Source organism: Miscanthus floridulus, chromosome 6 (genome assembly GCF_019320115.1).
Source record: "Miscanthus floridulus cultivar M001 chromosome 6, ASM1932011v1, whole genome shotgun sequence".
NCBI classification, from domain to species: Eukaryota; Viridiplantae; Streptophyta; class Magnoliopsida; order Poales; family Poaceae; genus Miscanthus; species Miscanthus floridulus.
Window position 1 is genome coordinate 116,969,559 of NC_089585.1, and position 25,339 is coordinate 116,994,897.

The 25,339-nt window shown below is 43.8% G+C and overlaps 3 protein-coding genes and 1 pseudogene across 3 annotated transcripts; 2 read left to right on the forward strand and 2 right to left on the reverse strand.

The window, feature by feature from the left end:
• Positions 1-1,914: 1,914 nt before the first annotated feature.
• On the reverse strand, positions 1,915-3,232 carry LOC136456700 (uncharacterized). The gene has a single exon (XM_066456639.1). The coding sequence runs from the start codon at positions 3,088-3,090 to the stop codon at positions 2,110-2,112; it is 981 nt and encodes a 326-aa protein (XP_066312736.1). The 5' UTR covers positions 3,091-3,232; the 3' UTR covers positions 1,915-2,109.
• A 60-nt stretch (positions 3,233-3,292) lies between these two features.
• LOC136456699 (protein MICRORCHIDIA 6-like) lies at positions 3,293-11,411 on the reverse strand. Its single transcript, XM_066456638.1, has 19 exons — positions 11,145-11,411; positions 10,449-10,494; positions 7,963-8,339; positions 7,794-7,868; positions 7,670-7,704; positions 7,483-7,564; positions 7,158-7,247; positions 6,998-7,073; positions 6,829-6,907; positions 6,616-6,750; positions 6,242-6,340; positions 5,822-5,923; positions 5,606-5,752; positions 5,381-5,473; positions 5,117-5,280; positions 4,545-5,007; positions 4,350-4,426; positions 4,203-4,245; positions 3,293-4,089 (listed from the first exon to the last, which is right to left on the reverse strand). The coding sequence occupies exons 3-19, from the start codon at positions 8,306-8,308 to the stop codon at positions 3,988-3,990; spliced, it is 2,208 nt and encodes a 735-aa protein (XP_066312735.1). The 5' UTR covers positions 8,309-8,339; positions 10,449-10,494; positions 11,145-11,411; the 3' UTR covers positions 3,293-3,987.
• Positions 11,412-12,309: 898 nt separating this feature from the next.
• LOC136461077 (pentatricopeptide repeat-containing protein At1g33350-like) lies at positions 12,310-13,639 on the forward strand (annotated as a pseudogene).
• Positions 13,640-17,744: 4,105 nt separating this feature from the next.
• On the forward strand, positions 17,745-20,873 carry LOC136461078 (probable inactive purple acid phosphatase 27). The gene is made up of 10 exons (XM_066460535.1): positions 17,745-17,843; positions 17,923-18,055; positions 18,277-18,464; positions 18,593-18,779; positions 18,871-18,938; positions 19,125-19,218; positions 19,323-19,542; positions 19,699-19,790; positions 20,007-20,066; positions 20,841-20,873. Exons 1-10 carry the CDS (start codon positions 17,797-17,799, stop codon positions 20,871-20,873), a joined length of 1,122 nt encoding a protein of 373 aa, XP_066316632.1. The 5' UTR covers positions 17,745-17,796.
• Positions 20,874-25,339: the final 4,466 nt, after the last annotated feature.

A 25,339-nucleotide genomic window follows, 5' to 3' on the forward strand; every position in this document is an offset into this window, starting at 1 on the left:
ATTAACAAATGTCTCATCAGAAGTTGAACAACATACGCAAATTGAGGCAAAAAGCAGGCACAATAGCTATACACGACGTTCCCACTATGGAAGTGATAAAAAAAATGTAAAGAGCATCTCCAACGGTCTCCGACACCACTCTTCATTCTCATAAAACTGTTATGTTGAAGGATATAAGTCTTTTCCTTAGCTCCAGCGATGATCTCCCTCATCCCCTGACAAATAGAGGAGTTGCATCTCCCCTAGTAGACTATCACTCTCCTCGCCTTTCTCCCTCTTGCCCCTCTTCGCCTGCATCGCAGTCGCCACAGGCATGTGCGCCAAGTCCGTGCAGCCCCGCGCCACGCTGTTGTGTGGAGGGAAAGAGGAGCAACGATCGTGCGGCCAGCCTGAGGTGGCGGCGGCTCCGATGCTGAAGACGATGGCGACACTTGCCATGGCCATGACGTTGGATGTGCTCGTGAGGCTGAAGTCATGAGGTCGAAGGTAGGACGAGGCCATGGCGTCAGGATGGAGACGGATCCAACCGCAGACGGCATCAGGCTAGAGACTGGGACCGGTGCGGCAGAGGTCAAGACCAGGATAGTCCGATGCGGCTGGAGACCAAGGCCAGGGTGGCAGAATCGGAGCAGGGCACGAGGCCGACTCGGTGGGAGTCGGGGAGTGCCTAGCGGTGACCGTGCGGTGGGGGTAGGGAAGAAGATGCCTCACTGCTGCTACAGATAGAGAAAAGGGAAGAAAAAGAGAGAAAAAATAAATAAATTGTGGTTAGGTACCACGTATTCGTGGAGGTAATTGTTAGTCTGCAAAAATATATCTTCAAATAATTCAAAAAACGGTACTAGGTTATCTCCATTATCATCTTATTGAGTGAATTGTATAGGGGAGCTGCCGGAGATGGTCCAAGACGTGCCAAGTACAATCACCTGAAAAGTCTATAAGGAGGTGTAGCATTGGCTTTGTCCAAATGAAAGGGGCAGTTGGGCAGCAGCTGCAGCAACAAGAAGAAAACATTTTCGTCCCAATTCCCAAGCAACTCAGGGAATTATGCACCATGTAATCCTGGTAGCATGAAGCCCTTTCATGTAGGGTATCAACTAGAATGACTGATTCATCAGCCATCATTTATGTGGCTTCAGAAAAAAAGAGTGATTTGTGCTTTTCACTTTAAGCTCCATTTCCTAAATAGTACTCAGTGATATGACTGTATGGTTTGCAACATTAGCACTACAAGACCATTCAAGATGTAACTTCACTGACACGAAGGCCCTAAGCCCCACCCTACCCTACCAACAAAATTTGTAGTATTCAGAAAGGATGGAAATCACAGATGAGTAAATTTTGCCCAAAAAAGGATCATTATACCAGAATGTTGTAGTTCAACCAAGCCAATCAACAGACACAACCTAGCACGTCTTAAATTCTTTCAAGGATAAACAACTAGTGGCCAAGTTCTCAATAATGATGATGGCATTCCATAAAAGTCCAAGCAGTACATGATGATCATAGATATTAAGATACAGATTAAGAGTCGATAGCACAATCTTTTTCCCAATAGAATGAACTAATACGGATTCTGCAAGCATGTTTCAAAACATTCCAACACATGAGGTATATATAGGAAGCCTAATGGGAAACTCGTGATCTTGATGTACAGAGATTGTCTAGAGTAACAATGGGCATCTATAATGCAATTTTTTACCAAACGGTATGGATCGCGGGAGGGACGGAGATCCCACAGAGCATAATCAAGAGCACCATCCGAGGTGAACAGCCTCACAGTCTCACATTAGCAGAGAGGAAACCAGTTGTGCGTCAGTGCATGTTAACCCTCAATCTCTAAATCATGAATCAAAGTCACGAACAATAGCATGACTCACAGGAAAGCAAGGAAAAAAAAGAGCACAGGCAACCTTGTTCATGCATCTCTGTTCCATTCCATATAGATTGGTTCCATACTGAGCATTTTCACTTATATAGATTATAAACTACTACAGGGTACTAGAAACAACAAGACCAGATAGCTCCTTGTAAACCACACTCATCTTTTGAGAAAGATCCACAGGAAACTGCTAGTATGATAGCTTACCCTTGCCCTATGCTCCAATCTCAAAGGTTCTCCATCTGGATATTGCTCTTGAGTGGCACGTACTCCCCAAGGTACCCTCCAAGGTGCTCATACAATGCAGTCCGGTCAATCTGCTGGTTGTGGAAGGCCTTGCAGGCGTAGTAGAAGACGCTCTGCACGAGCAGTCCCAGCAGATTGACACAGACAAGAACGCACACCAGCACGGCGCCGACAAGCAGCCGCCCGGGCAAGGCCAGGCCGAAGCTCCCCTCCTCGGCGCGCCCCTTAACGACGGCGGCACGGAACAGCAACGAGGTGACGCCGCAGACCGCGAAGTAGGAGACGACGAGCGTGGCCGCGGTGCCGGTGCGGCCCTGGAGCAGCTGCTTGCTCTTGGCCATGGCGGCGAGCCCGCAGAGCGGCTCGAGCACGGAGATGACGCTGGCGAGGTGCCACAGCGCGGAGATGTAGACGTGGATCCCGAGGAAGACGAAGACGACGACGACGAGGAAGAGGACGAAGGAGAGCGAGGGCGGCGCGGACTCGGACGCGTTGGGGATGAAGACGACGATGAGCAGGAGGACGGTGAGCGCGAAGACGAGGTGGTAGGCGAGCATGAGGAGGGAGACCCAGAGGAAGGTGCGGAGGAGGCGGGGCAGGATGGGGGGCAGCGCGGCGAGCGAGGAGGAGATGGACGCGGGCTTGGCAGCGTAGAGCGAGGCGACGGTGAAGACGGCGGCGGCGGTGGAGAGGAGGGAGAAGGTGAAGAGGACGATGAGGTAGAGGAACTGGTAGGCGAAGAGCCTGAGCCACTGCGCGAGCTCGTTGTGGGTGGCGCCCTGGATGCGGCGCAGGATGGGGTGGGTGAAGAGGGAGTGCGCGAGCACGGCGAAGGAGAGCGGGAAGACGAGGCAGGCGGTGAGCAGCGCGAAGGTGCGGGGAGCCGCGCGCGGGATCGACGCCGACACGCGGACCAGCTCCGCCGCGCCCAGCGCCGCGAGGTCGGTCGACGCCAGCTCCATCGCCGCGGGTTGCGCGGCTTGTGTCGGCCGGCCCGGTTGATTTGGGGGCGATTTGGCGAGGACTTGCGGGGTAGTCCGACCGGCTGGGTTTGGGGGAATTTGGCGGAGTTCGGGAGGTTCACGCGCGAGCGCGAGGGGCGGGTCCGCCGGTGTGCCGCGGCTGGTGGTGGAGTAGGAGGAAGGAACGGCCGGTGGAATCGGGGCTAGGAAAGGGGGGGCTGCGGCGCTGCGCGCAGCAGAAGTTTGGTGGGGATCCGCCGTGGAATGGCCGTGGCGAACCGCGTGTCGAGTGTGTGCGGCCAGCCGGCGGGCGGCTAGGCAGGCAGCGGCGATCTAGCCACAGATCGCGTCGGCGTGCCTCATGTGGCTCCGTCGCTATGCGTTAGCATTGTGGGCCCGGTGAGAAGTGGACTGGAGTTTTGCGGCTTGAAGAGACCGCGGCCCGGGGGTGACTTCTTCGACACGAAGTATCTGAAATCTGAAAGACTGAAACTGCAATAGGAACCACGAGCGTGCCGTGCCTTCCTGGGCTACACTGGAACCAATCTCTACAGAAAACTAACACTCTACATTTTTTCCATTTTACATCTCAGTTTCCCAATTTCCCATGTACTAGAACTTTTTGTCACACAGAAAAGGAGACCTCTTTTTTCTCAAGTCTGTACAGGATCTAGTTACTCTGGACACGGGAGAAGAAACCAAAGCCGAGTTTCTGAGAGCTTGGTACACACGCCTTTCGCGCTATGTGTACACCGGCCGGCCGTCCAAGAGCATCAATCACTGCTTCCATGCTAGCGTTCGGTTCTCTGGATGCTGAATATGGCCACGACAATGTCGTGAAGAGCTAGCACGAGTGCACGACCAAGACGCCGCGGCCGGTGACTTCGGAAGCGATGCCTATCGTTTCTGTGTCGGCACAGCAGACAACGAAACGTATTCGTTCAGCAGGCTCTTGAATTGCTCCTGCGCCTTCTCAAGCTCGAGCCGTAGATTCTGTTCCTGTTCGGCACAAGAGGTCAGGTTCGTCAGACACTCCTCAGTCGAGGGAAGATGCATTCTTACTATGTGCTCTAATGATCATCATGACTGCACAGGGTGGGCAGGGAATTTACCTTGAGTCGTAGTTCCTTCTCTGCCATCTCAAATTCTGAGCACCTACATACAGAGAGAAAAAATGCAAAACAAAACACGAGTACTTAGAAGCTTTGCCAAAACCAGTAGTATATAGGATGACACCAAAGCAAGATTGTGAGGCTCACTCTTCACGGAGCATCCGGTTCTCCAACTTCATGAATTTAAATTCCTTCAGCTCTCGCTCTCCCATATATTGGGATACCTGTTTTGTCCAGAGAAATCAATACAACATACAGATTGCATAAGAATCAAGGCGATAAAGTACGTGCACCAACAAGGTACTAGCACGGACGAACAGCAAGGTGGATGTCTGTACTAACCTGATCAGTAGCGGAGCTGCTGCCAGCCAAATCCTCCACAGCCTTCCTTTTAAGCGCGACCGTCATGGTAGCATCGTCGTTCCTCCTTTTTCTTGTCTCCACCGAATCGGTGCCAGGGGCCATGGAAGGCGATTTTGTCTGGTTGATGACTTGCATGGTCTGCACGTTTGGCGAGGAGGACGGGGAGTAGCCCATAGGCGCTCCAGGTGCAACAGCCTCTGTTTTGACAGGTGCTGAGTGGAAACCAGGGGGTGCAAAGGCGATTGGAACTGCATTCACGTAGTTGCCGTGCGATCTCAAGCATTGCGTCGGAGCAGGAGCAGGTGCACTCCTCTCTGATGGTTCAGCGGCGCCATTTGCTATCGGCAGCATTACTGGAGGAGGAGGAGGAGGAGGAGGAGGAGTGGGAGCTGCACTCACGCGTGGCATTTTCACGTATCCAATCTTCTCACTGTAGAGATCCCTGAGGAAGAACCGAGACATTTACATGGTGATATTTGAGGCGAAGTAAGAATTGGTGCTAATAGATTTGGGAAATTGGGAAGAACAGGTATCAAGAACCTGGGACTTACCAGTACTCGTTGGTCATTTCCTTCAGGCGGTTGATCAGCCTCTGAAACAGCTGTGACTTCTCAAAGTCCTGTTTGTCATGAGTGGGCTTGATGAAGTCTACCTCCAATACCCCAGAGACGCTTCTACCTTTGCTGCTCGCAGTACTCAAAACTCTATGAAATGGCTGCAGTACATTTTAGACAAAGATAACCGTGTAAATCATATTTTCTATGTTTATGCATCGTTAAACAAAGTGAATCAATGCAAGGGGTCAGGAAGCTCACCAAAATAAGGCGATTTTTATGATAGATATTAAATCCGTGCACGCTAATAGTTGGGGCACCCTTTAAGAATCCAATAGTTGTAAGGACCTCAGCCTGAGTCAACCAAAGAGAGTGCATGCAAAAATTAGAAACACGAAAAGAGTATGAAACTCTTAATTCATACAGTATAAAGAGTAAACCAACAAGTCATGTGGTGAGGCTAAGAAAAGATAAACCAAGGCAAACCTCTTTTATTCCGCAACTTTGGGGTTTATAACTGATGCATTCAGGATATATTAGGTCAGCGGCAATGCGACGACGCTTAACTTCTTGCCCTCGAAGTATGATCCTAAAGTAATCTGGTAGCTGCAGATACAACACAGAAGCATAGACCTGCAGAATGCTATGTCAGCAACCAACTCACTGGTATTGTGCAGGAGTGTTAAACTATATGATACTCACCCTAAGAGAATAGCGTAGTCGATTTGCCAAATGGTTCTCATTAGCCCTTTTTACAGTGTTACTAATTTCTTCTGGATTTGGCGCTCCACTTATCATAATATCCTGAAATACAAACAAACAACAAGAACTATGAAGAGCAACCCAGCAGGGAACACCAAAAATCTGTATTCTAATAGTATTCCAATAAATTCAACAAGAACTATGATACTCACTCCGACAATATACAACATAAACAACTACAAGAAAATAAATTCCTATTTATTGAAAAACAATCAACAAAATACAGCAAATTTTATAAGATCGGTTTACATTGTTGGCCACAGTATTCCAATAGATGCAATCATCAGAGTTAAGGATGTTACTTTAACAATAAAAACAATAATTATGTTAAATCATTGAAGTGGTATATTTGACGGTTACCTCTGGATTCGTGTCAAAGTCGAGCTCCAAATTATCATCACCGTTGGACCATAGATTGAACACTATAATCTTGGTGCCATGTGGACCAATGTCACAGAACTGTTCATCAACCATAGATTGGAACAACCATTAGCATTTTAGATAACCTATATATTACTAACAAATACTAAATGAGGTTGTAGTAGCTACATCAATCTGTTGAATTTTACTATTTTATTTAAATGTTTTTTAAACACAGTTGTCATGTATTTATATGGAAAACAATTTATCCAGCTTATACCTTCAAGTCTAAGTTTGTCAGTTTTATAGTGTTTTCTTCGAGTAAATAAAACATTGTATCTCTAGACTTCAATCGGATGGCAGGTTTAGCATACATTCTGCATAAGCTCTTCTTCTGTTGCAAAAGGGGACCATTTCAACAACACTGACAAATTTGAGGAGAATTGCTCCGAACCATGATGCTCCAATCGTTGAGTTTGTCCTTTCATTAGATTGCATTTATAATCCACCTAAGAAGAGAAAATGTATCATCAGAAACAAGGGAAGTGGTGCCAATGCCAACCAAATAAAAAAATCGCACAGCATACCATAGGAATTACAACATCTGTATGTCCTGTTTCCACCAAGAAAGTGTAAGAGAGGAGACCAATGGATTGTGTAGGCCCACTGAAAACAAGTAATAACTTGGCATTATTTCAATTGACAAAAAAAAGTGGTTCACAAAAGGAAAGAAATTTAAGTGAGGTTCTATGGTACCTGCTCTTAGTGCAGCGAGTGAAAACAATAGCATCTGCTCCAAGCCGCATTGTGCTAGTCTTAAATCCATTTCCATCTAATCGAAGTGATAAATGCCAAAATGTTAGACAATGGGTTTCAGGGGATGACTTGCAGATCATAAAACAAAAGTTGGCAATACATTGTCCAATCGAAGATCCTGATTGTTTCTCTGAAAATCCAAAGCTCATGCACCGCCTCAAAGAATCAGGATCCATGCCTCCACCATCATCTGTATGGTAGCCGGAAATTATGCACTCTGTCAGTTTTAAATTCATACGTGTATCCATATTTGCCTAATTTTTTAAAGTAAGCTTCATTATAGTGCAAGCATGAGCAAACTCTGTAGTTCCTACAAACTCCATAAAAAACCGTAAAGTTTATAAGTTTGTATTTTGGTTTATTAATCCAATCAAATATCATTTAAAATAATGCTATCACATTAATTATAATATAACAATCACAACCTTGAATTAGTAAAGCTGGTGATCCATGTCGTTTGTCGATGACTTTGTCCAACAATATTGTTGTAGCACCACCAGTTTCTATCTGTTTGACACAAAAATCCAGTCACACGTTTACCTATGAATAATCAATATGGCTCAACAATAAATCTGTTTAAAGTTTTAAAAAACAAAAATTATGTTTAATTACCTCATCCACCGCATTGTCCAACAACTCTGCCACAGCTGTAACAAGGCAAAGAATGTAAGACACAATGCAACAATAACTAAGACTGTAGTCTAAAAAAGAAGTCTGAAACCACACAAAAGCATACCTCCGAACGGCCATTTATGTGAAGTTGCGTTGGAGTGGAGAAATTCGGGGTGGACGCACATACGATTCTGAAGACCTACAAGGAAGCACAGTGATCAACATCGAGTGTAAGAGGTATGCTACGAAGAATTAATAGAATTCACACGAAAACCTTCAGCATTATGACATACTCGGAGGCTGTGGCGCAGACCTCCCCTTCGCTGCATCATAATCGCCGGCGCCCCAGAACTTCCTACTCAACCGTGGTGGTGGTGCAGAGCAAGGTCGACGAGCCGAGGTACCCTCGAGTGCCTCGTCGGCGCTAATGGACCGGTCGCTGACGCCACCCGATAGCTCTGAAGCGGCCTGGTTCAGGACGCATGCCGCTTGAGGCTGAGTTTGCGGTAACACTCGAGTGCCACCGCACTCCAGTGGCAATGCCGTTGGCTGACAAGCGCTGGGGCCGTGGAGCTTCCGCTGGATGGTGGTGGCCACGATAGGGGAGACGAAGGGCTTGATGTCTCTCTCCGCGTCCATGTAGTCTGTCGGCACTTCCTTAAGATGGTTGCTGTTCAAGTGACAAACAGTAGGAGCGATTAGTGAGGAAATGCATATGTATGGTAAAATCGAGAATGCCAAGAGATACATCATAACTACGACATTTAGAAAAAAAACGACAATAAATTCTTAATAAATCAGAGAAAATCAAGAAAGCTAGCACAGTATTGGCAGAAGTGTTCCATACAAAGAAAATTCGCAAAAGGTGAAGAAATATCCGAAAAACAAATCAAAACAATGTCAGCAACTCACATAAGCCATTTAGAGCTTGTCAAATTTCAGCAAGGTCAAATTGTCACAAACCACATAAGCCATTCATTATTTCTCAACACTATTTAGTCCTTTAGATTAGATTTTTTTTAGGCAAACAAGAGAGGTAAAGCACCCCTACTGAAATTTTATTAAAAAACAAAGCAACAATACAAAGCAAATGAAGCTAAGAAAAAAGAAAGAGAGAAAGAAAATGAGAAAGAATAGACTACTAAAGGGAAAGTATTCCTTCTTTGCCCCATGGATAACCATAGCAAACTCTTAAGGAATAGATTGGGATCTACGACCAATATCCTTCTTGTTCCTCTCCTTCACCCACAATCTCTCCACTTCCACCACCAAATTTTCCTTAATCTGCCAAATTTGTAACCACAGATAACAACTAATTTACCCCTTCACTGGATGAGACATAGCTCCGCTACCACGCACCTGATTGTGCCCCACGGACGTTCTATTGTAGCCTAGCTTGCGGCACGCCTAGCCTTGCCATCTCGCCCCTCAATGGCCATCACAACTAGGTGGAACTTCTCTTCCCTTGTCCTTGAACCTCTATGAACCCTAATCCCTAACCTTAACCCTAACCCTAACCCCAAACCTTAAATTAAAACACTAACCTTGTCGTGGACGAAGAGTCACCGAAGATGGAGAAGATGGTATCGGATATCGTCGGAGTTGGATAAGAGGGCTAAAAATGATCGAAGGTGGAGATGGTAGGATCTGATCTCGCTAGAGTTAGAGAAGGGGAAAAGAAAGAGGAAAAGAGAGAAATAGTCTCAAAGGAGGAGCACTAGGATAAAATATATCTTTTCCTTTTTGCCCCCGTGGTTCGGTCAAATAAAAGCCAAAATTTTCCCACCTGTAAATCGAGTAATTGCAGCCTAACTGCACATGTCCTGGAACATCCAAATAAGAATAAAGAGAGATAAAGCTAACATTTTAATGATTTAATTTATTATTAGCTAGCACATATATAATCAATAAACTTTTTATAGGGCTCTTCATGAGAGAGAGTGAGTGTTACATCATTGAGCATTTAAGTAAGAGAGTCCCAAACTCCATTGGAAACAATTATTCCTAGCCGCTTAATAAGTATCTTCATAAGGTTATTTAGAGTCCAGATAAGCGTTCGTCAGCAACTCATCACCCAATGCATAGGCTCCAATCTTTTTTTACTTTATTAGCCATTCTAAATTGAAAATTGAAACAATAGCAAAAGGCAAGTCGTATTTCACATAGATTCAGTGCTACAGTACCTCATGATAGGACGGAAAATGGGAGGGTGCTGCAGCTCGAGAAAGGAAAGAAACCCAAAGTCCGGCAATTTATATATTTTTTACTTTAGAGGCCATCTTTCATGAACAAATTAGATCACAGTTTACCAATTAGCTCAGATGACAAATGTATTAGATGTCCATTCAGTTAGCATGGTTAATATTGGTTAAAACAAAATTCATTCAAGCATCCGCCGCTCGACCTCCAAAGACCGCTTCACGCCTGAAGAACTGTCGTTGTTGGGCGAGTGCGTCAACTCCGACGCCGAGCGCCGCGCAACCGCGATGGCCTCACCGTGACAAGGGAACAAAAAAACAAAGCAACCGTCCATGCATAAAGAACGGTTGAAAATACAGAGATCCTAGAGAAGCGGAAGGGTCCTAAATATAGATTAACTTGAGGATGGAAGACAGAGAGAAGCAAATATGAAGAAGAAAGAACACAGCCAAATCATGTCTTAACTTGAGGATGGAAGACAGAGAAGCAAATATGAAGAAGGAACACAGCCAAATCATGTCTTTCAAGAACAGGAGAGATAAAAAGGCAAACACACTCTAAACAAAAATAATAATCTTACCTCTGGAATGCAGTCCAATCTTGATCTTTTCCTAGTTGCCTCCCAACTGTAGTTTGGTATAGATAGATAGATAGATAGATCAGATAAAAGAAAAGGCTCCAAGGTTTTGAATGGTCTTGGTATGACCAGATCTTTTTTCTTCTTGCCTTCCAACTGCAGATCTTACTTTTGATATGGATCAGATCAAACAATTACCCCAAGGTTTTTAAGGGTTCTTGATATGATCACTCCTTCAATGCCAATTTGCTTTTGGCACTTCACCTTGATGACAATGACAAAACAAAACCCTAGCACCTGCTCTCTAAAGAAGGGATCTAGGGAATCCAAGTTGCATATTTGTAGGCTAGGAAACCACCCCTAGACCTTTTCTTGGTAGGAACTAAATATAGATCTGTTGGGAGTCAGCCTGAAGGAAAAATATCTTAAAGGATCTGATGGGACAAGCAGAGTCCAAGTCCATCTCACATGAAGGAAACTTAATTGCCAAGAAAGCTAGTTAGTTTCCTTGATATATGGATGTCAACTATACCACATATATATATATTTATTTATTTATTTATTTATTTTCCCTCTCCCTGCTATGTGCAGGTTGTTTTATGCTTTCATGACTTACCCCTATATATACTATTTCAAAAGTTTCAAATTCATCTACCTGTATTTGACAAATCTTGTACGGCAAGGACTCGTATTTCGTACCTGACTCGGAGACCGAAATTCGGTCGAGATCAACTGAAACTCCGCCGACCGCCTCGTGGTGCCGTGGCTGCGCAGGCTCACAGGCGTCGAGGGCAGCATCACGCTGCTCCAGCGCATGGGCGTGGGCATGGTACTCTCCGTCGTGGCCATGCTCATCGCCGGCGCGAGCTCGCCGTGCTCCAGGCGGAGGCGAACCGCGAGCCGCTGTTGGGCACCCTCGTCTCGCCGGCGTCGGCGTTCTGGCTGGTGCCGCAGCTGGCGGCGTTGGGCCTCTCGGAGGCGTTCAACCAGGTGGGCTAGATGGAGTTCTACTACAAGCAGTTCCCGGAGAACATGCGCAGCGTCGCCGGGTCGCTCCTCTAAAGCGGCTTGGCGCTGTCCTTGTACCTCAACGGGCTGCTGGTCATCGTGGTGGTGGTGCACCTCGCTACGGCCGACCCCGTGCTAGGAGACCACGGGTGGTGGCTCGCCGTCTCGCCGAGAATCTCAACATGGTTTTTTTTCCACCCTGGATGTAATCTCTCGTCAGCGACAAATACATAAACATTTTCAGGAATGGAAGTGGTGATTTGCTCCTCTCCCTGAATACACACATATGACCCAGCACTCATGAGCGACTCTATTAGTCTATTACGTTCTGAAATCCGTGTTCGTTTGGCTAATAAGTCGTGGCTGAAAATATTGTTAGCTAATTTGTGGTGAGAGAAAAATAATATTCGTTGATTGAAAAAATACGATTTATAAACCAAGCGGACAGGGCGTTTAAACGAACGCTCGAAACTAATGAAACAAGAAGACACCAGCGCCTTAATCTCCGCTATCAACACTTCCACAGCAGTATCATCAAAAGCTTCGGAGGTAATCGCCTGGACAACTTCCTCATCGGTGCGGTCAACTTCTTCGTGTTCCTCGCATGCCCGAAATGGTACAGGTAACTGACAAATCATTATCTAGAAGAAGAGGACTAAACGGGCCTCTCTTCTGCAGCAGTGTGGCCTTGTTGACTGGGCGGCCCACACGCGGCCCTACCGTCCCGCCCGATGAGCGCCGGGCCGAGCCACTGCCCACCGCCACGGTTCCCGCGTGCCCTGACTCCAATCCGAACACGCCGCGGCGGCGCCGGCGCGAGCGCCGCGCAGCAACACCGGCACCCCCCCCCCCCCTAATGTTCCTTACTCATCACCTCGCCGCCGGCGACATCCTCAACGCCCTCCGCAGCGTGTCCTGTCCGTACTCGGCACTCCACCTCTATTCCCTCCTCCACCTCCGGCTCCGCCCCTCGGAACCATCCTACTTCGTCTGGCGCGCCGCCATGTTCACCCTCAAGCCACTCTCCGCCGCTTCTTCCCTTCCACTCCTCTCCCATTTCCACGTCCACCTACTTAGGTCCAACCTCCTCGCCTACCCTCACGTCGCCTCCTCGCTCCTTCGCTCTTACTCGCTCCTCTCCCCGCCAGCTGCCCACCAACTGTTTCGATCAAATACCCTCCACCACCTGCAACCTCTACGTCCTCAACGTCATGCTTGCGTCACTGTGCCGCTCCTCTGACCTCGATTCTGCGCGCACATTCTTCGATGGCATCCCCGACAAAGACGTTGTGTCTTGGTCAACCATGCTCGCTTGCTATTTCTCCAATGGTCTCCTCGCTGACGGGCTTGCATTCTTCCGTACAATGACATTCACCACTGATATTGCTGTGGATTCTGCCATGCTCGCCACCCGCCTCACGTCCTGCGCGTCAGCTGGCTTTCTACCCCTGTTCTGCAGGGCCATTCACGGTTATGCTGTACGCCAATCCATCCCTGCTAGTATGCACCTCGGGACGACACTCATTGATTGCTACACCAAGACCAACCGCATTGACTACGCTACCCGTGTGTTTGCTCAGATGACTAAAAGGAATGTTGTGCACTGGACAATTATGATCTGTGGTATGGTTTCACAATTTCGCAACATCGAAGCTGTTCATCTGTTTGAGGAGATGTGTTAAAGAGGAGTGCAACCCAATGAGATGACATTTACAGCTGTGCTCAGCGCATGTGTGAATGCTGGGCTGGTGGAGAAAGGGAGGGAGCTGTTTAAGCTTATGGTTGACAGATATCGCCTTGAGCCAACCATACATCATTATGGGTGCATGGTTGATCTCTATGCAAAGGCAGGGTTGTTGGAGGATGCTTATGAGGTTATCAAAACCATGAAAGTGGAACCAAATGTCATCATACGGACATCATTGTTGGCGGCATGCAAGAAGTTCAAGAATTTTAAGATCGCCGTCGAGGGAATGGAGAAAGTATTGGCACTGGAGATATATGATGAAAACGCTGGATTATATACGTTGATATCTGACCTTTATGCTATGGGTGGACGGTGGAATGATGTGTTGAAGATTAGGAGGCTGGTGGAGGAGCGTGATGTGTGGAAGAACAGAGGTTTGAGCTCTGTCAAAGTGGAAGACCCCAGGGTTTGTCATCTGCTGCAGTCAGTTGATTCTTAACTTGGTTCCATACCTCTAATATTTGGCGGAAATACTGAACACAAGACTCTTTGATTTGTTTCATTGTGGAGGTATTCATAGGACAGGTCTACTTGTTGTTTGATGTAACCCAAAAGTGGAAATTAACAAGATGAATACAAACTTCCGCTCAAATTTTGGAATTATATTGAGATGTATTGTACTTATATGGTCCAGTGGGTTGATACACTGAAATATTGGAAGAAGGATTTAGGTTATACAGCATGTGCATACAAATAAACACTCGGAATTATTTAAGCAAGCCCAGCTCATTATTGAATTCCTTGGCATCTTGATGACTTTGAAGTTCAAATGCACTTCCTGCAGTCGCAGTTCTGTGATCTGGGTTTCACTCTTCTTATTAAACTGAAGTTGATAGATGGAATTTGAGCTTGAAATTTTCATGTTGCTGATATGGTCTTCAAAAGAGTACTCAAAGGAAAGTAAGTAAAGTTTGGGTTCAGCTCCCACTATTGTTTTTTCTTCTTGACCGTGCTAAGGGACGTAGCTCCCACTATTGCCATTGCCAATAAACTATATTCACGTGGTTTTGTTGCTAACTGTTTCCAGCTCCAGCGTCAGTAATACTTCTGTCCAGGTGCCATCTCTGTCACTGTCTTTTATTGGACTACGGGATTGGTTGCAGATTCTGTGTGCTATACCCAAAGATCGGTGACCTGGAATTCTCTTTTGTATTTTTAGTCGTTGTATCTGTATCAAAACAGTTCGCAGTAGCAGTTACAAATTGAATACTTCTTTTCTTTCATTCTTTTTTTTTTTGTCGAGAATCAGCATTGGTCACTGGGGCAACTTTTTTTTTTTTGTTCATGGGCAGTTCAGGTCATTTCAGCAGAAAAAATAATCATAAGTATGTCTATGCATATCAAGAGATCATTATTTCTTGAGGTTTCCTCGTGCTTTGGGGGCAGTCTTGATGGCGTAGTCCTGTTAGAAGCCTAACCTGTATGGGTTGTTTGGACACAGGATTATTGTGGGAGTTTACAGGATTTACTTCAAGAATTTGGATAAAGGCCTGGTCCGCCCCGCGTCTCGCGACTCAGAGCGCCTCCGCCGCACACCCCCCCCCCCCCCCCCCCCCCCCCCCCCACCCCCACACACCGCTGGTCCCCCCTCCGGGCATATCGCCAGAGGACGCAGGGAGTATGGATCCATTGTTTTTAATAAGTTTTTTCAATAGATCGAGTTCTTAGGGTTAGGGTCTCTCCATGCCAAGTTTCTTAGTTTGGGGGATTTATCTCCTCCTCCTCTCCGGCGACGGCGAGAGGGCAGAGTGGAATCGTTTTCTCCATGGTGGCTCTGTTGAAGATGAGGGCGACAACTACGACGTCAGCATCCTCACCGGTATGATGACATGGAGACTTTTATTTCTGGACGGTGACATCAAGGCGGAGATGATGTCGCCGCCATGAAATAATTTTCTCCGGTCTCTTCTCCGTTTTATTGTGGTTAGATCTGGCCACGATGAAGGCCTAGGGAGATAAGTTTCAGATCAGTCTTCCTCATTCTTCGGTGGCACAAAAAAAGAAGAAGAAGAAGAAAGACACCAGAAAGAAGAAGTTTCTCAACTCCGGCTACATGAATGTTGGCCGCCGTTCATTGGGTATCTGTTCTCAGGCCTTTTGCCGAGCGTTTGTCTATGCGGTCATCCATACTGCAAAGCGTCGTACAGGTTTAGTTTTGAGATCTGGAGCTATTCACAGCGTGGGTATAATTTAGATGAGAATCAGTTTCTGGATATTTGTATAATCCAGAGTACGTGTAACGTGTTGATGTACTGAGCTATTATCTAATATAATTCTTTTTTTGTCGCAAAAAAATTAATCTGGATAAAGGCATTTTCCTCTTGCTTGAATTATTTGAAATCTATGTTAACTGACACTTTACTCTGATGGGAACTTGATTCGATCAGAACAGGACCTGAAAATTTGTGACAAGTTTCATCGTCATGTTCGCTTGGCTGATAAGTCATGGCTGAAAGTACATTTGACTGATTTATCGTGAGAGAAAAATATTATTCGTTGGCTGAAAAAATACGGCTTATAAGCTGGCCAGTTCTCTCTGTTCTTGTTCATACTGAATCCAAAATTAGACCCGTCAGTCACTGAGTCCCTTTCGATAATAAAAATCATAGTAGCTCTGCTCGACAACACGATGGCGACGCTCTGGTTCCACTGTTCCGGTAGGGGTAGGGTGAGTCTATATCTTTTATGTTGCGATTTGCCAATTGCTTTACATATATATGAACCTCTTCCTCCTGTCAGTTCAAGTACAAAGATTTGTCTTTTTAATAGGTTGCCGAGTTTATGAGAAGACATGTGCTAGCTTAACTAAGTATTGACAACGACATAAAAGATATAGCGTGATAGACAATCCGTGCGTGCATGGTTCAAACGGGGAAACTCGTAAACACCTTGCACATGATCTTTAGGGCCGTTCCCATCTATTGGACCTAGAGTGTACATCGGCCTCTTAAGCCCAATTCTGATCCAGGAATAACACTTGGAAAAAAAAAATCCATTTGATCTCCTCCATATTTTGGCAAAGTATATTTTGCTTCCCTCAATTGAATTTTTTTTTTACCTGACTTCTAAAACTATCTTAATTTGCTCCCCCAAATGGTTTTGACAACTATTTTGGCCAATGTGACGCCATGTCAATCATCTTACTTGACGCCATGTCATCATAATTCTTAATGGAGCTAAATTGGACTAGGTTGATAGTTTAGGGAGATCAATTAGCCTTTATCAAAAAAGGTTAGATACAATTTTAAAAAATGTCCAAATGTTTTTAGGAAAATAAACTACGCATTTAAAGTTTCTAAAATTTTAGAAAACATTTTTTAGCTTAGTAAAATATAAAATATGATATCAGCTTCAAATTTCTCAAAATCATGCATGCTCTAGCTTATCATACCTAGCCTGAAATTATTTGAACAATATATATGCAGTCTTCTTTTAGTGTTTATTTGTAGTGGATGCTCTCATTATTTGGTACTTAGTCTAACCCTGACAGAAGTTCAATTGACTTCGACGACAACACAAATATCATATAACTACCTCATATTTGATCTCTTTTAATACAAACATAACTGACTGCTCGACATCTGAAGATGGGTATGGTTGTATCCTTTTTTGTTTTGTATAATCTAGCTACTTGATTATGCTAACTCAGACAGGCCCACTAGCTAGAACATCCTTTATTGCATATAATATATTTCCTATTTCTTGAGGAATCTGAAGGTGTATTAATAGGAAAAGATTTAATATTTCCTATTAAATCTGAAGGAGTGAAAAGGTGTGGTGCACAAAAATAAGAATGAGAGAGACAGAGATGTATTAGGAAAAGAAAAAAAAGTGTATTAAGAAAATAGAAATGTATATTGGAAAATAAAAAGTTAAATATTTTAGAACAAAATTTGTTGCATCTAACGTGCGCCATATTGAACGGTCCATGTGACATCATGTTGGCCAAAATGGCTATCAAATTTTTCCTTTCAAAAGTTGAAGAAGTTCAAAAAAAACTGGGTTTTCAATCAAGGAGTCAAATAACGTTTCAAAAAAATAAAGGAGTTGAATCGAACTTCGGCAAAATTTTGTAGAGATCAAATGGAATCTTTCCATGATACTCCTATTCAGCTTCGAATCTTCCTGACACGGAAGTGCAGGCCCAGTACCTGACAAGCGACCTCGGATACATGGGCTGCAAGAACGCGGGGCGCGGGAAGCGCCACGCGTCGGGCGCCTGCAAGGCCCGGACTTAGGGATGAAAACGGTACGGATATTTTCCGACCGTATTCAAAACCGAATCCGTTTAGAGGAGTTGAGATCTGTCCGTATCCGAGTCCGGATATCCAAAATCCGATACCGTATCCGTATCCGAATACTCAAATCGCATATTTATGATGTCGATATCCAATCGTATCCTATCCGACATTGTTGACACTATTTATATTCGAATCCGAATCCGGACAGAAATATGAAAACAAATGTAATATCGCTGGTGTCTGCGCTGTACGTCAGTTCCTCGGACAAAATTGCCTGCGTGCAGGCATCGCCGTGCTGCCGAGCCCTGCGAAGGATTTCGGCTGGGATGACCCCGGCTACATCCACTCGGCCGTCATGACCGGGCTCCAGCCATCTCAGTCCTACACTTACCGCTACGGAAGGTAGATCTTGAATTCTCCAAACGTGACTAAGATCCTTGAAAAAAATGATCTACAATTAGTGGCTTTCTTATTTGTGCAGTGATTCTGTGGGCTGGAGTGACACACTTAAGTTCAAAACTCCACCAGCTGCGGGTTCAGATGAGCTATCCTTTGTGATCTATGGTGATATGGGGAAGGCTCCACTAGACCCATCAGTGGAACACTACATTCAGGTAGATCGAAATATTTTTGGAAGTGAACTGGCAGGATCTGCCGTTTATTTTAATCAATAAAGGGGATAAGGTAGATCAAAATACAGTGTTGATGCAAACTGCTCTAAGGCTGGATCTTTTCTGCGAAGTCTGTACATTCTCGTATGACATGTTATGGTTGTAGTAAGTCTGGGAAAATATTAACTGGGTCTGGTTCTAATGGTCATGGGACGCCTTTGCAGCCTGGATCGGTTTCTGTGGCCAAGGCAGTGGCTAAAGAGATCCAAACAGGAAACGTGGACTCCATTTTCCATATAGGAGACATCAGCTACGCCACAGGCTTCCTGGTTGAGTGGGACTTCTTCCTTCACCTCATCACGCCACTGGCCTCTCAAGTTTCCTACATGACCGCTATTGGTAATCACGAAAGGTGACTTTCTTTATTCAGAATCTTGCACTTCCAGTGCAATTTTTAACAATAGTGAATTTACACGGTGACAGAAATATATAATGCACAATTGCTACCATGAACTGGTGATGTCTTATTGTCTTCCTCAGGGATTACGCGAACTCTGGATCTGTGTATGTGACTCCTGATTCAGGGGGTGAATGTGGAGTCGCCTACGAATCATACTTCCCCATGCCTGCTGTCAGTAAGGATAAGCCATGGTATTCTATAGAGCAAGGGACCGTTCACTTCATTGTGATGTCCAACGAGCATGAGTGGTCGGAGAAGTCAGAGCAGGTATGATCTTATCTGTACATTTTCTACTTCTGTTTTAAGTCTTGGAAACACAAAACCTTCTCTGAAAAAAAAAACTTTGTTTTTTGAGCAGTATAATTGGATTGACGAAGATTTGTCATCGGTTGATAGATCAAGAACACCATGGGTGATCTTCATTGGGTGAGTGAATTACTCATTTCTCTCCTGACAATAGCCTGGCTAAAGACTGATCAAGTGGGGAAAGAAAGGCTGCAGCATGAGACCGGTCCTTTTTTATTCTTGTATTGTTTATATTGTACTCTAGATTCTGGAATCTGTTCTGCGAGATGCAAGAAATAACAATTGGCATTTCACTGGCCATTGCAGACATAGACCGATGTATTCCTCCCATAGTGGTATACTGCCCAACGTGGATTCCAACTTTGTTGCCTCTGTTGAGCCACTCCTGTTTAACTACCAGGTAAGAAATCACGCTTAAAATTCAAAAATTTAGAACGGACCGTGCCACATTATTCCTGAGAAAAATGACAACATGCTGACATGTTTGGGTTCTGCGGTGAGTAGGTGGATTTGGTTTTCTTCGGCCATGTACACAACTATGAGAGGACCTGTGCGGTATACCAGGGTGATTGCAAAGGCATGCCAACGAAGGACAAAAGCGGAATTGACGTCTATGACAACAGCAACTATACCGCGCCTGTTCATGTCATTGTTGGAGCAGGAGGGTTCAGCTTGGACAGCTTCCCTAACAATGTAAGAGTCATGGTAACAATTAACCAGGCTTGTATGTTGAAAGCAGGCACTTCAGAATCTTGAAGGTGCAGGGTGTTAACAATGATTCAGTTAATGTTAGGAATCGAGAGAAGATTTGGAATTGATTATCTTGAATGATGTTGATATATGCTCGTTAATATTCTTTTCCCATTGTCCAAATATTTAGGGGGGGGGGGGGGGGGGGCCTGGAGCTTATCAAGGGTTTCGGAGTTCGGCTATGGCAAGGTGCATGCTACAAGAACCGATATGCTGGTTCAGGTGAGTTCCTCCAGGTGTTGTGTTTCCGTCCCTCTATTTTAGCATATTTATAAGTTCTCCCAATATTGAAGTGGTTGAATAAAGAAAATGCCTCAGTTAAGCGTTAACACAACTAACTCCCAGAAAATGTTGAAAAAAAGAAACACCACCTTAGTGTTTTAAAATGGTTCTGCATCTGCAATGAAGTCTGAATAATTATTAACCTCTTTTATTCAGTTTGTAAACTCAAGTTCGATGGAGGTACGAGACCAATTTAGGATTGTGAAGGGAGCTACGGTAAACAAGACACCGAGCTTGATACTTCAATAATAGCTGGTGCTCACAATAGAAAGAAGATTTAACTGGACCTATTCTCCCTTTTTTTGGAAGAAGATATACTATTTGTTTTTGTATACTGTAAATAGGGGCTAAATAACATATTATTGTATATTCTACAGGTACCTGTGTATCTACAACATTTACATCAATAGATGATCCTTTTAAATTAGTCCCTTACTAGTCCATCAGCTTGTGCGAAAGGAGACATAAGTATTATTTAATGTTTAATACCTTTGACTATTAAAAAATTACTTAGATTAAATTGCATATTTTTCCCTTTGTTCATTTCCGAACGCAATACTCATAGTAGATACTTTGTAGTCTCTATTCGGTTTTATTTTTAATCTTATTAACCGTTGTAGATTTTTTAAATTACATATTTTTATCTTCAAGTTAAGTTGAAACTATTGTGCTTATTATATATTTTTAAATTGCATATCTTGCGTTTATTACATCAAAAAGCTTATATTAAATTACATTTTTTTAATATTAGTAATTTTTGTAAACTTTTTATCCTCAAGGTAATTTGAAACTCTTGTGCTTGTTATATATTTTATTAGCATTTCTTTTGTAGTTTTAAAAATAAGAATTTTAGGTCAGAGTCTTAAGTACTAAGATATCATAAATCCATAGTCTTAAGTACTAAGATATCATAAACAGCCATTTAAAATCTGCATCATGTCTCAAGAGAATATTAATATTTAATTCTTATAATGGTTGTTTACTCTGAAGGAATCTCAAAGGCCAATAAGATATAGCCACTGAAGCAATCTTAGTTTGCTTCATTTGAAACTTCTTAAAGTGACTAAATCCTCTAGCCTAAAATATATAGCTAACATGAACTATATGGTTGGACAATGTAGTTCAATAATACAAAACAGAAGAACAAAGAGATGAAACTACAATTTGGCACATCATCAATTGTGCTGTCAAAGTGGTTATCTCGAGAATCCTTTTACTGCTCAAACTCTCATGAGTATAGAAGTTCTAGATATTTGATGAAGCTTCTCATTTTTCTTTAAATTAACAATAAAACTATTATATGATGATCGAGTGTTTCTTACTTTCTTTCCTCTTCTATACATAGATTTTTCTTTCACTTAATCTTCACCCTCTTCTCCATTTCTCGAAAGGCCCCCACCTGTCCATCTCCGGTTGGATTGTGCCTCTTGGGATTTGGAGCTTCAAAGGGAAGACAAGTGCGTGGAGGAAGGTCACATTGGTGCTAGAGGCAGTTGGTTGGTGTAAGGATGCTAACGGTTCCGCTGAGGGATAGCTCCCCATCCCCATCCCTGTCTCCGTCCTCGGGGATGCTTACGGGGAGCTTCTCCTCCCATCCCCATCCCCATAACCACGTGGGGAATTTATTCCCGCGGGAACTTGTTCCTATTATGAAATGTAGCATTTGAAGAGCAAAAGCTAATCCATAGTATCAAATGAATATAAATTGAACAAGCAACATTTCTACAAGAGACATCTAGTTTAAATGTCCAAGAGTCTTTCTAAAACTCACTTTCTAAATTATCATACGGAGAACAATTTGAATAAAAATTATTTTCTATATCTTTTCGCTCTCCAATAACTTTTCAATATCTTGTGTGCACTCTAGAGAGTCAATCTCTCCATCCATCTTTGACTAGCGAGAAATCCGTTGTAGGGGACCGTGACGCCTAAGAGGGGGTGAATTAGGCAACTTAAAATTCTAACTCTAAACAATAGACTCTTTTTCTAACCCTAGCAAAACCTATACAATAGATAAACTATCTAAATGTGCAACTACGATTTTACTAGTGTATTGCTATCTCTACCGCAAGAAAGAGTAATATAATTAATGTAAATGCGGAAGCTAAAGAGCAAGGTAGGGATATGCAAACTCCTCCGGTATTTTTACCGAGGTATCGAGAAGCACACAAGCTTCCCCCAAGTCCTCGTTGGAGCCCCTCGCAAGGGCCAAGCTCCCTGTCGGGTAACTCCGTGGATAGCCTCGGGCCTTCCCCACGCGCAAGTGGGTCTCCGACGTGCCTTCTGGCAAGTCTCTCCCGAATGCTCCCCACCGTCTTCACTATCAAGCTTCTGGCCGAAACGCGCGGCCTTGTTCCCTCCGGTACACGATGGCGGCCACACCACAAACACGGTTGGTGTGATCTTGTAAGACTACAAGCCCCTCCAATGTACAACAATGGTGCGCGCAAGTACTGAGTGGTAAGAGATATGCAAACCTCACTAAACACTAGGCCTAAACCTAGAGCAAGCGCATAAGCAGTGGTCTAATTAACCTAAGCACTTCGCAAAGCACCTGTGCTAATCACCTAATGAAACACTAAGCACTATGCAAGTAGAGATCACTAAAATGGTGTATCAACACCCTTGGTATGTTTCCTCAGCTCCATCCTCTTCAAATGGCCGGTTGGGGGGTCTATTTATAAGCCCCACTGAGAAAGTAGCCGTTGGGACAAAATCCCGCTTTTTTGCTACTGATCGGACGCTGATCACGTCCTGACCGGACGCGTCCGGTCGTCCCGACCATTAGAGCCGCGATCAACTGATCGGACGCTGCCAGCGTCCGGTCACATGCCACTAGACGCGTTCGATCGCATTTTTGCCGCTCTGGAACCTCTCCGTACTCGATCGGACTCTGCTGTTCTGCGTCCGGTCGATCTGCCGCCAGCATCCGGTCACTGCTGCTGCCGAGCCTCTTGATCGGGGTGTTCGGTCACTTCTATGAGCTCGTTTATTTGTGATCTTGCGTATGGCTTGGTTCCTATCTTCATGCTTAGACTTTGCTTGATATCTTGGGTCTTCTCTTGTGCTTCTAAGGTCTTGCTTATGGTGTTGATCATCGAATCATCACATTGCCTTCGTCCAAGTCACATCTTGCACCCTATTGAACTATAAAACAATCACTTGCAAATTCATTAGTCCAATTTTGTTGTGTTGGTCATCAAACACCAAAATCCAAAGTAAATGGGCCTAGGGTTCATTTTTCTTACAATCTTCCCATTTTTGGTGATTGATGACAACACGACCAAAGCAAGCAAATAATAGAATTTTGAAATTTAAAAACTACCTACTTGCTAGGATGCATTGTAAGGGACAAGGTTATATGATGTTAAAAAGATACTACTTGTAAGACTAAAAGATATCACATAAAAACTTATCTTGCCCTTGCAAATGTTCCCATGTGGCATTATGGATTTAAGCCTTGCTTCCTACAAATTCTCTCCATTACATAGGCAATCCATAATCCACTATCCTCCCTTTCTCGGACCATTACCACTTGTAGACACCACTTGTAAACCATTATCACTTGTATAGCTTTTGATCCTACAAATTAATGCTTGCTTTTGGTCCTCCAAATTCTCCTCCTTTGGAATCAAGCACCGAAAAGGAAGACATTAGTAACACAAGGGAGGGTCAAACTTTGTGATCCTTTGTATGTAGAGTGGAATATGTCACAAAATTTGACTCTCACATTATATAAACTAAGCTCCCCCTAAATATATACGTACATATGGTAGAAGGCAAAGTATATGCATAGTTGGTAAATTATTGCTTAAGGGAATTTAATCTATATAATGCATGGAGAAAGCATATGAATATCAAAATGAAATCAACATGATGACATCGGTTTAAAAATACCACATGTGGAAACCAATTTGATTTCTACCACTTGCAATAGGTGGTTGATATTTGAAGTATGATGCTTAACTCCGGAGACTCCATTTTCTTTACAATGAGACTACTACACATATGATAAGCTTGAAAAGGTGTTAGTCTCAAGGCATCCAACTTGTAGAGTAACATCCCCCTAAATTTGTGCACATAAGTGTGGAATACTTGTAGAAGACATGCACATTGATTTTAGAATCAATAATACCACTTGAAAGATGACATCACATGAATGTGAAAATTATTTTCGAAGATGATATTTAGGAGAAATTATCTACAATTTGGACTTTGGCATATATTAGATGAACAATTGTAAGACAAGCTATGTGCCGTGCTCCTAAACAATTTTAAACCATATAGGTTTGCTTCAAGGGTTAAGAAAAAAATTGAGCAAGCCTACCATAAGATATACCTAGTGTATGCATGACAAAAAATATAAGCATGCAAATGCAAACATAGGCATGAAAAGTAACTAGATGCTTAAATATACCAATTTGTAAGAAATACCACTTGTAGAAAATGCAAATTGATACTACTTAAAAAAAATTGAATCTAGTTACCTAACATGGGAAGGGGAATTTGGGTCCATAGTATTCACTAACCCACTTGGCAATGATTTTGTCCATCATGATGCACCCCATGAAAATGCACCCATACTTTGCCAAGTCTCCAAATTCCTTGAAGTCCATCGGACTTCTCACTTCCTTTTCGGGATCCAAACCTTCTTGGTGCTCTTCATGTTGGAAATGATTTCCTTTGGCACCCAAAATTGTTTGACCCCATTGTTGGCTTGCTTGTTCACCTTGTGGCCACCACCTTGTCATTTTTCTTCTTCTTTAACAAGTATGGTGTGGAGGCCTTCTTGTCCACCTTGTTGGTGTAGGTGTTGCCAGTGTTTTCCTAAATGCTAAACGGTAAACAGTCAGTCACCTACCGTTTAGCCATTATTCGGGCAAAACGTCCTATTAAACGGGCTAAACGGCCAATTAAATGGGGTAAACGGGTGATTAAACGGAAATGGTGCATCACCGTGTAGCATTTACACGGTGTTTAAACGGGCTAAACGACCGTTTAGGCGAACAGTGGGTGTTGGAGAGCTTGCTTGTTTGCTTTTTCTCTTTCTTTTTTGCTCATCCCCCATTCTTCACCTTGCACTCATAGGACTTGTAACCTTCCTTGTGGCATACGTAGCAAACCACGGTTTGCAGTTCATCAAGCTTCTTACTCCCTTGATGGTGTTATCTTGATGAAGTTGGGGTTGCTTCGCCTTGCCTTTCACTTGAGTCAAGTCCTTGGTGAGGCGAGCTACTTCTTGCTTGAGTTGCTCATTCTCCTTTGCAACCTTTTGTGTGCATGTATCAACAACAACTTTCTCAACACAAACTTGGTTGCACAAAGATGAGTCTAAACATAAATCATTACAAGAAGTAGAAGCATCCTTTTTAGACATGTTAAAGATAGAACTTTTTTTTTAGATGCCTTGGTGGGGGTTGTCCTAACGGCTTCAAGATTAGCAACTTTATTAGTTAGCTCATTACAATGTTTGCACATGGTTTTTATTT

Coding starts and splice junctions, on each gene's coding strand:
- LOC136456699 (XM_066456638.1), bottom strand. CDS start 8,308: ATGGACGCGGAGAGAGACATCAAGCCCTTCGTCTCCCCTATCGTGGCC. Junction 7,565..7,669: donor TGGACAATGCGGTGGATGAG/GTAATTAAACAT, acceptor TGTGTCAAACAG/ATAGAAACTGGTGGTGCTAC. Junction 5,474..5,605: donor AAAGTTGCGGAATAAAAGAG/GTTTGCCTTGGT, acceptor TGGTTGACTCAG/GCTGAGGTCCTTACAACTAT.
- LOC136456700 (XM_066456639.1), bottom strand. CDS start 3,090: ATGGAGCTGGCGTCGACCGACCTCGCGGCGCTGGGCGCGGCGGAGCTG.
- LOC136461078 (XM_066460535.1), top strand. CDS start 17,797: ATGACCGGGCTCCAGCCATCTCAGTCCTACACTTACCGCTACGGAAG. Junction 18,465..18,592: donor GCTATTGGTAATCACGAAAG/GTGACTTTCTTT, acceptor TGTCTTCCTCAG/GGATTACGCGAACTCTGGAT. Junction 19,543..19,698: donor GGTAACAATTAACCAGGCTT/GTATGTTGAAAG, acceptor CCAAATATTTAG/GGGGGGGGGGGGGGGGGGCC.